Source organism: Equus quagga, chromosome 19, assembly GCF_021613505.1.
Source record: "Equus quagga isolate Etosha38 chromosome 19, UCLA_HA_Equagga_1.0, whole genome shotgun sequence".
Classification (NCBI taxonomy): Eukaryota; Metazoa; Chordata; class Mammalia; order Perissodactyla; family Equidae; genus Equus; species Equus quagga.
In genome coordinates this window covers 38,791,604-38,806,641 of record NC_060285.1, presented here as the reverse complement: position 1 = coordinate 38,806,641, position 15,038 = coordinate 38,791,604, and the positions used below count along the sequence as shown (strand labels likewise).

General features: G+C 33.5%; 1 protein-coding gene across 7 annotated transcripts in view; it reads right to left on the bottom strand.

Annotated features, from left to right (window-relative positions):
• Window positions 1-15,038, bottom strand: part of PPP1R12A (protein phosphatase 1 regulatory subunit 12A) — a 152,203-nt gene that overhangs the window by 39,915 nt on the left and 97,250 nt on the right. For 4 of the 7 annotated variants that reach the window (XM_046645964.1, XM_046645962.1, XM_046645965.1 and 1 more), the window contains exons 9-14: window positions 11,776-11,900; window positions 4,992-5,207; window positions 3,627-3,721; window positions 2,690-2,794; window positions 1,638-1,769; window positions 1,071-1,247 (exon numbers count right to left, since the gene is read on the bottom strand). In XM_046645964.1, coding sequence (XP_046501920.1) covers window positions 1,071-1,247; window positions 1,638-1,769; window positions 2,690-2,794; window positions 3,627-3,721; window positions 4,992-5,207; window positions 11,776-11,900 — 850 coding nt within the window. The remainder of the gene's footprint in view (window positions 1-1,070; window positions 1,248-1,637; window positions 1,770-2,689; window positions 2,795-3,626; window positions 3,722-4,991; window positions 5,208-11,775; window positions 11,901-15,038) is intronic. The other 3 variants (XM_046645966.1, XM_046645968.1, XM_046645967.1) reach the window with 2 other exon arrangements.

The following is a 15,038-nucleotide window of genomic DNA, read 5'->3' as shown; positions in this document are numbered from 1 at the left end:
AATCTTTAATGTCTTTCAGGATTAATTTTAAAAGCTGAAACTCAACTCTCTCCAATAACATAAAAAATAAAGAAAGACTATGTGTCAGAAATAAAACAAAGTTAATCCGGTTTGTATTTTAGTAAGGAAATTATCAGTTTATAGCTAATTTAATTTTGCAAGAATAAAATATAAAAAAGGTTACATTTAGTTTCCTAAGATTCTCCTCTTTTTTGAGAGGAAAACAAAATTCAAAGCTAGGGACTATACATGATACAGCAGAAAGAACACTGGACTGATTTGCCTGTAATCTCGGGCCTAGCCTTAGCTTTCACACTAATTAACCATATAAAGTGGAAAAGTCTGTATCTCTGGGTCTCAGTTTTCTTCTGTAAAGCAAGATATCACAAAAGATAAGTTCCTTTCCAGATCTATGATTCCATACCAATTGGCAGCAGCAGGAAGAAATGAGCAATGCTTATAAATATGCACAAAATAAAACTCATAGACCCTTTAAGAAATTTAACCAAAGAGTGCCTTCTATGTACCAGAATTAAAACTAAGTGAATGTATTTAACGTATTTAAAATTATTTGTCGTACACATATGTACAAGAAGCCATTCTTTAGCAAGAGAATCTTAAAATGAAATTCTCAAAAATAATAACAACAACAGTTTACAATCCATTTCTTAATAATGGATGGGAACAATGAGAAGAATGAAAAAACCTGTTTTTGTCAGTTACACCTACTTTTCCATGAGTGTGATTGTGTGTGTTTAGGTATCCATCACAAAAAGTTTTGAATTAAAACAACTATAAAAAAACTAAGATGGCTAAGTAACAAGACAACTGTCTGGCTCACTGCCTTTTAACAGAAACATCAATTCTGTCAGAGGTGGGTTATCAAGCCTTAAAGCCAGTAATTGCTAATTATATCAATTTACATAGTTCTGAGCTGATATAGGTTACTCCATTTATTAACCTACTGGAGAGATGGTCATCAACTTCCTAAGAGTAAGAAAACAAAACAAAACAAACAACTTTCATCACTGGGCAAGATACATCAGCAGTCCTATTTGGGCTTTACACACCTGCGTCTCTCCCTGACCTCTGATGTGGAGGAGACAGTGCCAGCAGTAGTTGTAGTCAGGGTTGTGGTAGAGGCTGCAGCATTTACAACAGTTGGAGCAACAGGAATGGTCACTGCCGTAGGAACACTGTCCTTTTCTTTTTCAGCACTATCCTCAGCCCACAAACGATTTGAGGTACTATTGTATCATAAGCAGCAACACAAAAAGAGAAAAGGAAAACAGCTAAACAATGAAAGCACTTTCTAGCAGCTGAAAACATGTGACTACAGGGATGGATTTTTTAAAAACACAAAGACATCTTTCAGCTATGAACAAAAAAGCTCACCCAGAGCTGGCAGAGACAAATTTATATTTTAAGCAACCTAATTCAAGGAAAGTTCATAATTCAGGAACTTAACATTTTCCCCAGACATGCATAATTGCCTCTTTTGGGAACCAATTTTTGCTTGCAGATAATTTTAACAAGGTAAATGAAAAAATCCAGAGCCCCACAATCTTCTAAACAAAAATGCATGCACATACATAAGCACACAGTAGGCCTGAACACAAAATGTATCTGTGACTCACCTGCTTTGTGTGCCTGCTGAGGAAGAACCCGTTGTAATCTTTGTAGTAGTGCTTGTGCTGGAAAGCAGGCTTTTCTGAAGCCCAGCTGCAGAGGTAACTGTTGGTGTTGATGTGGTGCTTGGAACACTAGAACTAATCAAATCATTATGTCTTCTACGGAAGGAGCAACTAAAGGAAAGAGTCATATCTATATAGGATGTGTTCGTATGTGTACTCTATAGTTAAAGTCTATACATTACACAGATTCACAAGGGTAGGAAAAATCTAAAAAATTGTGTTCCTAAATATACCACCGGCTCCAGCACCAAGAGTTGCATCTACAACTTGCTAGAGTCTAGATGATTTCACTAATTTGGTAGTGTATCACTTTATTGCCTCCCCTCCTCACTCAACGAGAATGAATGATGATCTGATCTGATCTTTCACATTTCTGGAACTGTCATGCCAGCCTGGGTCTGAGGAAAACACTTTGCTTTGGCTTTACTCAGGGAAAGTTAAGACTGATATTTTTGAAGAAAACTGTTTCAGCAATGAGTCACATTCCTAGGAGTGACCCATACTTACATTATACTTGTTCATCTTTTTCTCTTCTTTTTGGTTGCCTTTAGCAGAGAAACAATTTATAGGTTTTTTTCCCTCTCCCATGTGCTATTACCAACATTCTAATTCAAGGTATTTCCATAGCTCTGAGGTCTCAGACAGGTGGAAACTTTCTAGGTCACCAAACGATGACCAGATCAATTAAGACACTGATCTAGTTCAACTGCTCTCAGCAATTATATGAGTTCTTCTTTAATACGCTACAATCTAAAAGATACTTCATAAAATATCAAATTTAATTACATAGATAGTGTAATAGAAAGGCATAAGTAGGAGCAAATTTTCACCCATATTTAAATAGATGTTCTATGTCTTAGATGAAGCTTTAAACAACAAAAGATATATTTAATAAAAGGATGCATTTTCTTATATGATATTAAATTGAGGGCTCCAAATTGCCTCATATTTTTATAAAAGAATACAGAAAAGTTACTTAAGAATTACATTATTACCTTTTATGATAAGTTGATCCTTCATTAATTGAGCTATTTTTTTTGAGATCATCTTCCCATTTTCTTCTTGTATACGAACTACTTATTCGCAAACTTGAAGAGTCTCTGTGAAAAGAATATGCTTCAGATTTCTGGTAGGTAATTTTAAAATAGGGTTAAGAAAACGGTATATTAATAAACATTGGTAGAAGCAGAAATTAGTAAAATCCCTTGGGAAAACACTTTGGAATATTTATTAAGAAGTGAAAGTAATTCCAGTTCTAAGATTCTATCCCTAAGGTATAATCTTAATTATGGGGAGAAAATTGAGATGTTCACAGAAGTTTTATTTATGATCACAAATATTAGACAACTTAAATGTTCACAGTTCGGGGAGGGTAAATGGTTACTTTAACCTCAGCAGATCTATTCTATGGATCATTATATATTAATGAAAAACAATGTTTATGGAAAACATATATTAACATCTAAGACTACATATGAGATGTTAGGTGAAAAATAAGTCAAGACAGAAAACTGGATTATTATACCATGACTATAACTATATTAAAAAGTTCTCACACACCATGTGCTGAAAATTAGTAAGAAACAAACTAAAATGTTGACAGTGATTAAGGACTTTTTCTTCCCTCTTCTTTCTCCTTTTCTATACGTTCCAAACATTTAGAGAGCATGTACTAGTTTGTGACTTCATCTGCCACCATCATCCCCTCACTGTCTTCTGACCACAATGCCTTTTTCTTTTTTTCTATTTCATGAACATACCAAGCCTGCACCTCCTCAGGACCACGCATTTGGAGTTCCCTCTATCAGGAATACCCTTTGTCTCTTCCCGCGATCCATATCCCACACAATTACAATGCTCATGTTTGAATTCTCATGCTAGATAGTAAAGATTTTACAGTAAGAACATAAAAGCAAATCATAATGAATTTACCTGTTTTCTTTCTCTTCGATGTCAGATGTACTGGCTAGTCGTCTGGGTATCGTAGGTGCGACATACGCAAGCCTAGTTCCCTTACTATCTTTCTCCTACACAACAGGAAAAAAAAGACTAAAAATCAATCTGTGTGATGATTATAGGAGCTGTGGAAGTATTAAGCAAAGAGTATTCAACGATTTGTAATTACACACCCATCACAGTTTACTTTATAGTATTTCCACAGTTCCTAGCTAAACTCTGAAATTGTTATCTTTAACAGACAAGTACCATAAGCACTAAAGGATAGCCTGTTCAAACTAATTTTCTTTTCTTTGTCCTTTAATCTAGAATTAGATAATATTTAACAGAAGAAAGGAAGAAAAATTCTCCCACATTTCAATGACTTTTTCTAAAACTTCTATAATAGATTACTTAAAGTAATATAGTACCATAAGGTAAAATATCCTCATTTCTTCTAGAGAAATAAGGTCTCACATATAAGTCCCAACATTTATGTTATACAAACTATTTACTACCTTGACATTCTATGCTTTAAAATATAACATTAAAATATTCAAAACATAAATTATTTAAATTATATTTATCTAAATCTGGCTGAGACTGTTGTGGCATGGCATCTGATACATTCCCACTATATTGCCTGCTATATTGGCATCAAGTACTTGGAAAACAATTGGGCAATAAATTTATACAAAATAAAAAATATTAAAATTACTTGATGAGAAATTCCCTTTCTGACCAAAGGAAATGAATTTCTGATACAAGGAAACACTCTTAAATAAAGGAAGAAAATTGCAGAGGAAAAAAAGTCCAAGCACTGAAATGCAACTATATAAAATAGCATTGCATGAACTGTGTGCATTCTATTTGATGCAATTTAATACTACCTTTCAAAATATAGTTATTAAAACCACTCATTAAGACGAAGTTGCTCGTGATGCATCAGATGAAAAAGCAGGTAAAGAAACTGCAGATACCGAATAAATGCAACCTATGAGTATACTCTCATTCTAGAATAAATGTGTTCCTAAATGTCAAAAAACTTTCTTAATAAATAAAATAAACTTGTTTCTTATATATTTTATTGTAAATTTCAACTAGGATAAAAGATTCCTTTAATTGAGTATAATCTCATGATTTATGTTTTGAGCGAATACATCTGATTTTCCAATACGTATAACTCTATCTAGATATTTGTTTACAGTAGGTAGATTTGTATTAGTGAATAATTCATTAAGTCGGGTGAATTAAGCTGATACATAGATCTAATGATACATAGTAGAAAACCCATTGGATTTGATGTTCCTGAGAAACAAATTATTAGAGTTTTTAAAGAAACCAGATTGAGAAATAGATTACCTTTTCTTTATTATCCAAAGAGGAGGAAAGTCTGGGACTTGAAGCTGAACGCATAACACCTGCAGTGTCTTTTTCTTTCTGAGCCTCTTTAGACGCTGTGATTTCTGCAAGTGCACCGTAACTGCCTGTCTTTCTAAGTCCTAACCTCCAAGATGCAGGAGACTCGTCTTTTCTCTCTTCTTCTTTGGGAGAAACTTTTGTAGCTGAGGTTGGAAACTGTTTTTATTTTATTTTATTTTTAAGGAAAAGAAAAAAAGAATTATCAAGACGGATCAGTCCTTAAGCCGGAAACAACTTTTAGATAACATGTCTAAACTCATAGTTAATAGTTTCAAGAGAAATACTTTTACTAAGTAGGTTAATGTCTTAGTCAAAAATGTAAAGATCTAAAACTGAAAAAGGAATCAACTATCTCTGTAGAAGTTAGATTTAAGAAAACACACTCCACACTTTATATCACACAGAAAAATTATGATGCAAATATAGAGAACAAAAATGAGCACAGCATAAGGACTTAAAATCATGCATCTTTGGAACCAATCTTCATATTAAACTTGTTATGTTGTAACCTAATATAAATCCTTGCACATAGAAATGCCTCACCATAGATTTTTCACCCTTATTGGGCACAAGAACAATGCCAGTTTTGCGCAAGCCCTGCCTCCATGATGCAGGATCTACTGATTCCACCACAGGCATGATAGGAGCAATGAAATCAGACTAAAGCCAATTAAAATAAGACAGGTAAAGAGAGAAAGACTGAAAGCATGAAAACAGAAAAGGAGGTTATGAGCAAAACACACTTTTTTCTTTTTAAAAGAATTTTATAATAAATTGAAACCCAATAACTGGGTAATAATCCAAACTTTAAAAGTCACTGTGAACAAGTTTCAGTTTTAGCCTGAGATAATCTGAACGAATCTAGCAGAGAATCTTCTAAAGCAGTTAAAGGCACATACAGCAGATAATATTACAATATGTGAATGAACAAACTACTGCACTTTAATTTTGTTTTTACTCATTTATATACTTGGGGTAGAAATTTTTAAATCCAGCATAATGAATAAAGAAAGAATACTATATATTTTCTAATTATAGTATTTAATTCAATAAAGAAAGAATACTATATATTTTCTAATTATAGTATTTAATTCAGTAATATTTTTAATTTTATAGCCTTAAATTTACTGTTTGATATTTCCACCAAACATTAATCTAAACATTTCAACTAAAAACTATTTTTTTTTGGTGCAAATATTTATTTCATTTTCAGGGCTTTCCAACAGCCCTAAAAACGAAACATCTGTTATCTTTAGCTCACTTCATCAACGTCACTTACAGAGTTTAAATATTAAACAATACTTAAATATACACAGACAAATATAGCAACTAATTAGTTGCTTTGAGCATAGGATATGGGTAATTTAAAAAAATCCTTTCTTTCATATTTACTGCCAAAGTTTGTTGTAATGAGCAGTTTAAAGTACTCATGATGTTGGAGAGCTACTTCATGGACAAAATGGTTATAAGATACCTCTGGTACTTCTAGTAATTAATTCCTATCAACAGAGTCGAAAACAAAGACATGATAGACAGCATTCCCCAGTTCCCACTGTGCACTGAGGCATTCCAGGGGGTCAGAACAAATTGTCAGGGGTGTTGTGGGATATTTTAAAGTTCTGAGAGACGCACAGTGACATCTGTTGGACACTGCACAAACTGCCATTATTAACTTATTTGCACCTAATAATGAATAATAAATGAAACAAAGAGGTATTTCTTTTGGTCAGTGGCACTGTGAAAAAAAATTAGTAAAACACTAACTCCACTGACAGAAAATTTCAGGAACACCTCTGTAATATTTTATGCAATATGATAGGCATTGAGATGACTGTTTATTGATTTCTGAGTTTAAAGTCACAGTACTCTAGAACAGGGGTTGGCAAAGTTTTTCTGTAAAGGGCCAGATTGTAAGTTTTACGCTTTGCAGACTATAGAGTCTCTATTGTAACTACTTATCTACACTGCTGTAGCACAAAAGCAGCCACAGTAATACCTAAATGAATGAACATGGCTATGTTCCAACAAAACTTTATTTAGGGACACTGAAATTTGAATTTGTGTCACAAAATATTCTTTTCCTTTCCATTTTTTCCCCTAACCGTTTAAAAATATTAAAACCATTCTAACTTGTGGGCTGTACAAAAACAGGTAGAAGGCCAGCTTTGGGCCAGACACCACGGTTTGCCAATCCCAGCCCTAGAATATCCCCCAAAGCAGAAATAAATGATGTTTCTCCATGATAAAACAGTCAAATAGCAGATAACAATTACTGAATATTGCAGCAGAAGCGAACATTTACCAAGTGTTTACTCATGTCACACTCTAGGTGCTTCACATGGGTTATCTCATTTATTCTTTACAAGCACCTAATGAAATACTATTATTACTGTTATTTTAGAGTTGAGAAAAATGAGGCAGTATTATCAATTTCCAAAGGGACATTTGTTGCACTGTAACGAGCAACATACCTCCACTCTGCCTAACATGAATTTGGATTTAAGTACTGGTTTATGTGTTTAAAAGCACCTTTCAATTTTACTTGGCGTGTAAATGAACCTCTCTGAAATACTCAATTATACCTACTCCCTGAAACTCTTTTTTTTGGCTTTTATAACAGGACATTATTTAGACATTCCTACTCTTCTCACCACCCTCTTTCTTGGTCTTTTTGTTGTTGTTAGTGGCTTTCCTTCTCATAGCTCGGCAACATAAGCACTCCAAGAGTCTATTCTCAGATCTCCCATGTTCTCTTTCTACTTTCTTCTCCTGAGGGTTGGGAGTAGGGTCTTCTCTATTTCCTCAGGCTAAATATTAACAGTATTCAGTTTATTCTGAAATCTGTTATTCTCCAGCTCACAATGACTCCTAAATTCACAGGGCTGAATTTCTATTTACCTGTAGAAGGCACTATCTAAAATTATAATTGGAACCTGGAACTCAACATGTCTAAAATCGAATACCTTTATTTCCAAACTAATTCTTTCTCAGTTCCCTATTTCTGTTAATGGCACCAATAATCTCTTCAATCTCCTGTGTCTGAAACTTCAGTCATGTTAGACATCTTCTCTGTCCTCTTCCTCCATCTATAAATTGGGTGCCAAGTCTCTAAATCTCCTCCTCTCTTTTATAAGGCCACTGCCACATCTCTAAGTTTATATTCTTACCATCCTGGGCAACTTCAATGACTTTTCTAGTAAATCTTCTCTCAATCAGCCTCTCACCTTCAAACATCCCTGTACACTGCTATCAGAATAATATTCTACAAAGAATAATTCTCTCATGGCCTTGTTCAACACCTTCTATGATTCTCTACTATCTATCAAATTCTAAAAATGTTACCACAGAAACGAAAACATTCCATAATTTGGCTCTACTTTTCCTGTTTTACATTGCATCTGTACCCTATAAATCAATCAACTAGGTAACTCATTTTTCCTATAAAATACTCCACATTATCCCTATTTTGCTTACATTGTTTCTCTTCTCTCCCTTTCAACAAACTGTACAATCATTCCTTCTCTGTTAGTAGAAATACTACCTACTTATTCTTCAAGATCTAGCTGAAATGTTCTCATTCTACTGCTCAAATCAAATGTGATTTCCTCTGTTTCTTAACCATCATTCTACAACTGTACACTTTTAGTTGCATACTTCTATACTCACAGCACATAGTAGTCTTTTATTAAATTATTATTATGCTTAATAACCAGATTTAATTAACCAAAACATTTAATTCCAAGAAAATTCAGAATTCTTACCATCTAGTGAAGAAAATATAGTTTACACTTACTGGAATTTATGTGTACACAGCAGATAGGTAATTTTTTCCAGAAATCCTAACAACATTTATTTTAACTAGAGAGAGTTATGAACTTATTTTAGTTAAAATTTAGAATCATAAAATCAAACTTATGGTTTTATAGATAATATCTCCACAAATAATAGGCCTGATCTCATTGCTACCGAAAAAGTTCTTTAATTTTAGCTGAAGAGTTAAGACCTTAAGGGAAGATCATTTAAAGCGAATACATCTATGTTTCTCTTCAGTTACCCTGTATTATTACAGAATATAAGTGATATTTAACACTATTTTAGAGCTTCCTGTTTTGTGATCTATTCCTTGCTGTGAGTGAGTGTATGTATTTATTTATATATAGTTTATGCACTGGTGGAGGAAGCTATAGAACTTAAGATACCTTTATCTAAATATTAGAAGCAGAGTAGTGAGTGAGAATCTAAAAATAGAACTCTTAATTGCAAAATCTTTTAAGATGCACTTACAAATTAACAATTCATCTAAGGAAATCTGTATCTGTTAGGTCTCTGAGCTACAAAAAAACCCATCTTGAAACAAACTTAAGAAACACTAAAATGCTAAATTAAAGTGAAAAAAGTAGCATTGAACATAATAAGAGGCTTTAAAAGTCACACAATACTGATAAGAAGATTTTGCCATTTATTAAAATATACTTCAAAATTTTTGTACACCATGACTTTATTGCTGTGAATAAAATTTGGCTACAAAACCTTAAGAACAAAGAGTGAAACAATATAATCTTCAAAGTAAATTATGATGCTTGAAATTGAGAATAAAACAGTTTTTAAACATGCAAATTACAGAAGCAGATAGTTGTCATTAGATCAATTATAGAATCAGAAGTAATTCTGAATAAGAATTTTTACAGCAAAGAAGTTACAAGCCCACTAACAGAGCTATTAAGTATCTGCTTTCAGTTAGGGCAGTTGGCGTAAAATGTCATAAATCTGGGGTTATGCTTGATAAAGATATAGTTGATCATAAAAAGTCTACTCTAATTATGTGAGTATGGTAGGAAAGAGATTGCTTAGCTAAACAATCAAAAGAATGAGAGGCAGTTTCTTGGCCACATATTCCAGGGGGGTGGAGCTTTTGATAATCCCGTAGTTTTAACAGATAATAAATCAAAAGAGCTAAAGTTTAGTATTCATTGAAGAAGTATATAGGGGTTCTAGAATTAAATGACACTTTAAAGCAGCTGATGGTGACACCAATTATGGCAAGATAATCATCTTAAAAATTCTGCAGACAGACTACTTCTGGAGAATTTCACTATAAAGCATATATAATTATGATCATATGAACATGAGTTCTAAATGAATTCAAGAAGCTCTCAGTTCTAGAATACAGAAAGATAACTCATTCATACAGCTTCCTGCTACTCAAACTGTACCAGTGAAATCTATATATTTCTGTCATAAAGATTTCATATTATTGTTTTCTTTAGGAAGTGTTTTAGAAGAGGTTTATTACTAACAGTATGCATTTTTTAAAAATTTTCTAGTTTATAACTTAAAAAAATTAACATTTTGACCACCTGGAGCCAAATTCAAAGACTGGCAAGACTAACAACATGACAGAAACGCTGTGGGGATTTAAAATCAGTCCTCAAACCCATGCAAACCAAATAATGTCAGACAAGCAACAAAGTAAGAAGTCCAAAGGCAGAGACATGACAACTAAATACAATGTGCAATCTGTGAGTGGATCCTTGATTTGGAAAAACAAACAACTAAAAAGATATTACTAAGAGGACACCTGGGAACATCTTGAGTATGTATGTATATTAGTGAACAGAGATAATAGTATTATATCCAAGTGAAATTTCCTAAGTTTAGTGTGGGAATGAAGGATAATGCCTTTGCACTTAGGAGATACATATTCAACTATTTAGAGGTAAAGTATTATACTGATGGCAATCAATTTTTAAATGGTTCTGCAAAAAAAAAAAGTGAGTACATGCATGTAGAGAAGGAAATGAGTATGCTCATTAAAGATAAGTAAGGGCCGATGGGGAGGAGCCCTTAAAAAGAGACCAGTAGGTAAAAAAAACAAAACTCTTCATCGTTAATTTGGGTTAAAAGAAGTACAGGTTCTGGGGAAGCAGGAAAAAGAAAAGTCTTTAAAAAGATCAATGCACTAGCCCGAAAGCACTGTTTGGTGGAGAAAAGGAAGCAAGAAGGACGGAGAACAAACGGAGAACAGAATAAGGGAGAAGAGGAAGAAACGAAACTAATATTTTGGGAGCACTTAGTCACTAGCCAGGATCTCTCTCAACCAACGCTTACAACGTTAACTTTCTCTTTGTTTATTGTTTTTATTTTGTCTTTTTTTTTTTTTAACAGATAAGGAAGACAGTAATTCACTCAAGGTCGTAACAACTAACAAGAAGCGGGGTCAGGGGTTGGTCTCTGGTCTGTCCGACATCAGAGATATGCTTACTGGCATACAACATTTACATGCCTGCTGCTCTGAATTGAGTTAGAAAATCTAAATTCTAGTTCTCTCACTGATTTGTGGTACTACTTTTTGTGTTTAACTTATACACGAGAAATTATCAAAATGCATCTTTACTTTAAGAGACAAAGGATATAAACGTGTTTCTCAAAAGTTCAACAGAAATAAAAACTACCATGATCGCTAGTTTTCATATAAAGTTTTTTATCTTTCTATCATTTATTTTTATTATCAACTGCGATATCAATTGCAAAAGATATTTAAAAAAGAATATAATATGGTTCAGAGGAAATCTCAAAGTAAAGAAAGAAAAATATATTCTTATTCTAAAACCTTAAATATTTTTGGAATAAACTATAAAAATTTAGAATTGCCTTAATGCTTTAGTCCAAACAGTACCTGAACAAAATACATGTACTTTTAGCAAACATATTTATTTTGGCTTACCTTTTTAATAGGTGAAGTAGGTGTTGCCTGACCCGATGACACAGTAGGTGTTGTAACAGCCACAGGAGCTGCTTGTGTACTAGAAGTATTGGCATTAGTTACAGAAGCCATGGGTTTTGTCTTATCTGTTTTAAAAGAAGGACATTAACAGTCAAGAGTCTATATGAATTTGGTTTCAATGGCTGGGCAAACAGTATTTTATATTCTATTTTTGTTTCAGGTTTTGTTAGTTCAAAGTCTTTTCCCACTATTATCCCTTTTAATAAGTGAATTTTTTTTTCCTGCTTTATCTCCCCAAATCCCCCCAGTACATACTTGTATATCTTAGTTGCAGGTCCTTCTAGTTGTGGCATGTGGGACGCTGCCTCAACATGGCCTGATGAGTAGTGCCATGTCCTTGCCCAGGATCTGAACTAGCAAAACCCTGGGCCGCCACAGTGGAGCAAGTGAACTTAACCACTCCGCCATGGGGCCGGCCCCTAACAAGTGAATTTTTCAAGGAGTTTCTAGAAATGTCTCAATATGCATGCTGAAGTAAACAAGATAACATGAAGACACGCAACAAAGCTTCTAAGAACAAGCAGCACAAATAAAATCTGCTTTTTGTACTTTTAACACTATGGAAATTAAAAAAAATATAAATTAATATTTAAAACTTGAATGCATGCCTACAACGTAACTAAAAAAATTATAAGAGCTATGAAATTTTCTAATAGATACACAACTTAATTGCTTATCTGAAACTGATAGCTCCTCTTTTTTCCAAGAAATGTAAAAGTGCTTTTTGTCAATAATCAGCTTATATTCCTGTCAAACAGTATGCTTAAATGTCACAAAGGGCACGTCTTCTCACCCCTAAAAAGTCTAAAGTTAAAATGGGCATGGTATCAGCTGAATTAGGCTAAATCTCTTTCTACAACGTATCAAGACAATTTCCAACTAGTAATGAATCACTCAGAAAGAGACTTCTGAAAATATTTTTTAAAAATCAATCTGATGCTAGAAAAAATTCAAAGACTGTGTTTGAATATATAAATCAGATTGGCTTTTAGCAAAACAGTCATATATAAACTTAAATCTTTAAATTCACCGTAATTTATAAATGGCATAGAAAAGTTTACTTTCCAAATGGTCAAACATCATTCTATCTGGTTTTAAAGTATTCCCTTGATTTAAAAATGGAGTAGGATACATATCCTTCTATACTTTTGGGAAGAAGTATTGTGCTTTAAAGCCCTATGAGATACTTATGTTCACTATACTATTTCTCTCACTCCTTTAGATCAGTTTTCCAAAGGAATCTTCCACCTAACTTATCATTACTGTATGCTGTTACACTTTATTAAGTACAATATTAAAATATTCTTATCTATAGGACAAATATAAACTTCCCACCAGCAACTCTGGATTTGCAACTCACTGAGTTCTATGTATGTCTAAGAAAAATCCATAAGATGTTAATAGGGTGAAAAACAAAATATCTCAAACTATACCAAAGGACAAGGTCAAACTGGCACATTTAAAGATCACCATAGGGACCGGCCCAGTGGCATAGTGGTTAAGTTTGCATGCTCTGCTTTGGTGGCCCAGAGTTAACCCGTTTGAATCCTGCGCGCAGACCTACACACCGCTCATTAAGCCATGCTATGGCGGCTTTGCACATAGAAGAACTAGAAGGACTTACAAATTGGATATACAACTATGTACTGAGGCTTCGGGGAGGAAAAAACAAAAAAAGAGGAAGATTGGCAACAGACGTTAGCTCAGGGACAATCTTCCTTTAAAATAAATAAATAAATAAATAATAAAAGTCTCTATAACCTTAGCTTTTCAAATAAACTGAATGAACTAAACTTAGCATAATAAACTTTATTCTCATTGTTAAACAATACTTCTTTTCATTTACAGAAGCTAAGCCTATTCAGCACAGTTAATTACAAATTATGCATAACCAAATTAGACCATCTTCCTGGGAAACAATCCACCTAACTGGAGACAGTAATTCAACAAATATTTATTAAGTGTCTCCATACTTTAAGCACTGTCCCAGGTACTGGTAATATATCTATCAGTCAATGAAAAGACAAAATACCTTAACTGCACAGAGTTTACAGTCTAGAGGAAGAAATAAATAATAAACAAGATAAAACTCAATATACTTCTTTTTCATTTTTTCTCCTTCTTCCCCTATTTTCTCTTGGTTTAGAAATTTGTTTTATATTCGTGAAATCTACACACCAAAGAAGGTATATGCACGTTGTAAACATTTATGTTAGTTATAAGAATAATAATGAAACAAATGCCAGGTGTCTACCATCCAACTTAAGTAAATATTATCAATATTGTTGAAGCTCTTCTTTCCATTTGATTTAAATAAATAAAAAAAATTTCAAGGCCTAGAGGGGGAAAAAACCCTAAAAGCAAAACTATGCTTCCCTTTTTTCATTCCCTCAACTACCTCTCAAATTTATAGATCATCTGGAAGGAAATTAAAACTTTTGGTTGAGTTCCTGTTTTCATCTGATTAATGAGAAAGATACTTGATAGAAAACCGCTTTGGGGGGCTGGCCCCATGGTGTAGTGGTTAAAGTTCAGTATGCTTCATTTTGGTGGCCCCCGTTCACAGGTTCAGATCTCGGGTGTGGACATACATCACTCGTCAGCCATGCTGTGGAGGTATCCCACATATAAAGTGGAGGAAGACTATCAAAGATGTTAACTCAGGGCCAATTTTCCTCAAGCAAAAAAGAAGATTGGCAAAGATGTTAGCTCAGGGCTAATTCTCCTCAGCAAAAAAACAAAAACCAAAAACCAAAAGTGGCTTGGTAAATAATTTACCAAAGAAAATTCAACAAACTAGTTACTTTACATCAGTCGGTTTTCCAAGAAAAAAGCCTTACAAGAAGAAGAAAAAAGTAAGTTTAGAAATTGCCAAATCAAGCTGTAGCTCTACAGGGAAATGGCTGCTTTCTCAAGCTTGCCAAATAAAGTATGATAAAGCCTTGCTGATATTAAAAGAGTGAGAGAGAAGGAACCACACAACATTTACATGGATTAGTTCTTAAGATAATAGAGTCAAATTTTCCTGGCACAACTGACCACTAGCAACAGGAAGAACAAAATTATCATTGTATAATGCTTCAGACGAACATTTAAAGTCAGCTCAGTGAGAAACTGAACAGAGTGACTGTTACGCTTCAACTCCAAACAGGGACAAATACAACGCAATTTGATGGTAATTAGTTTTATTTATATTTATGGAA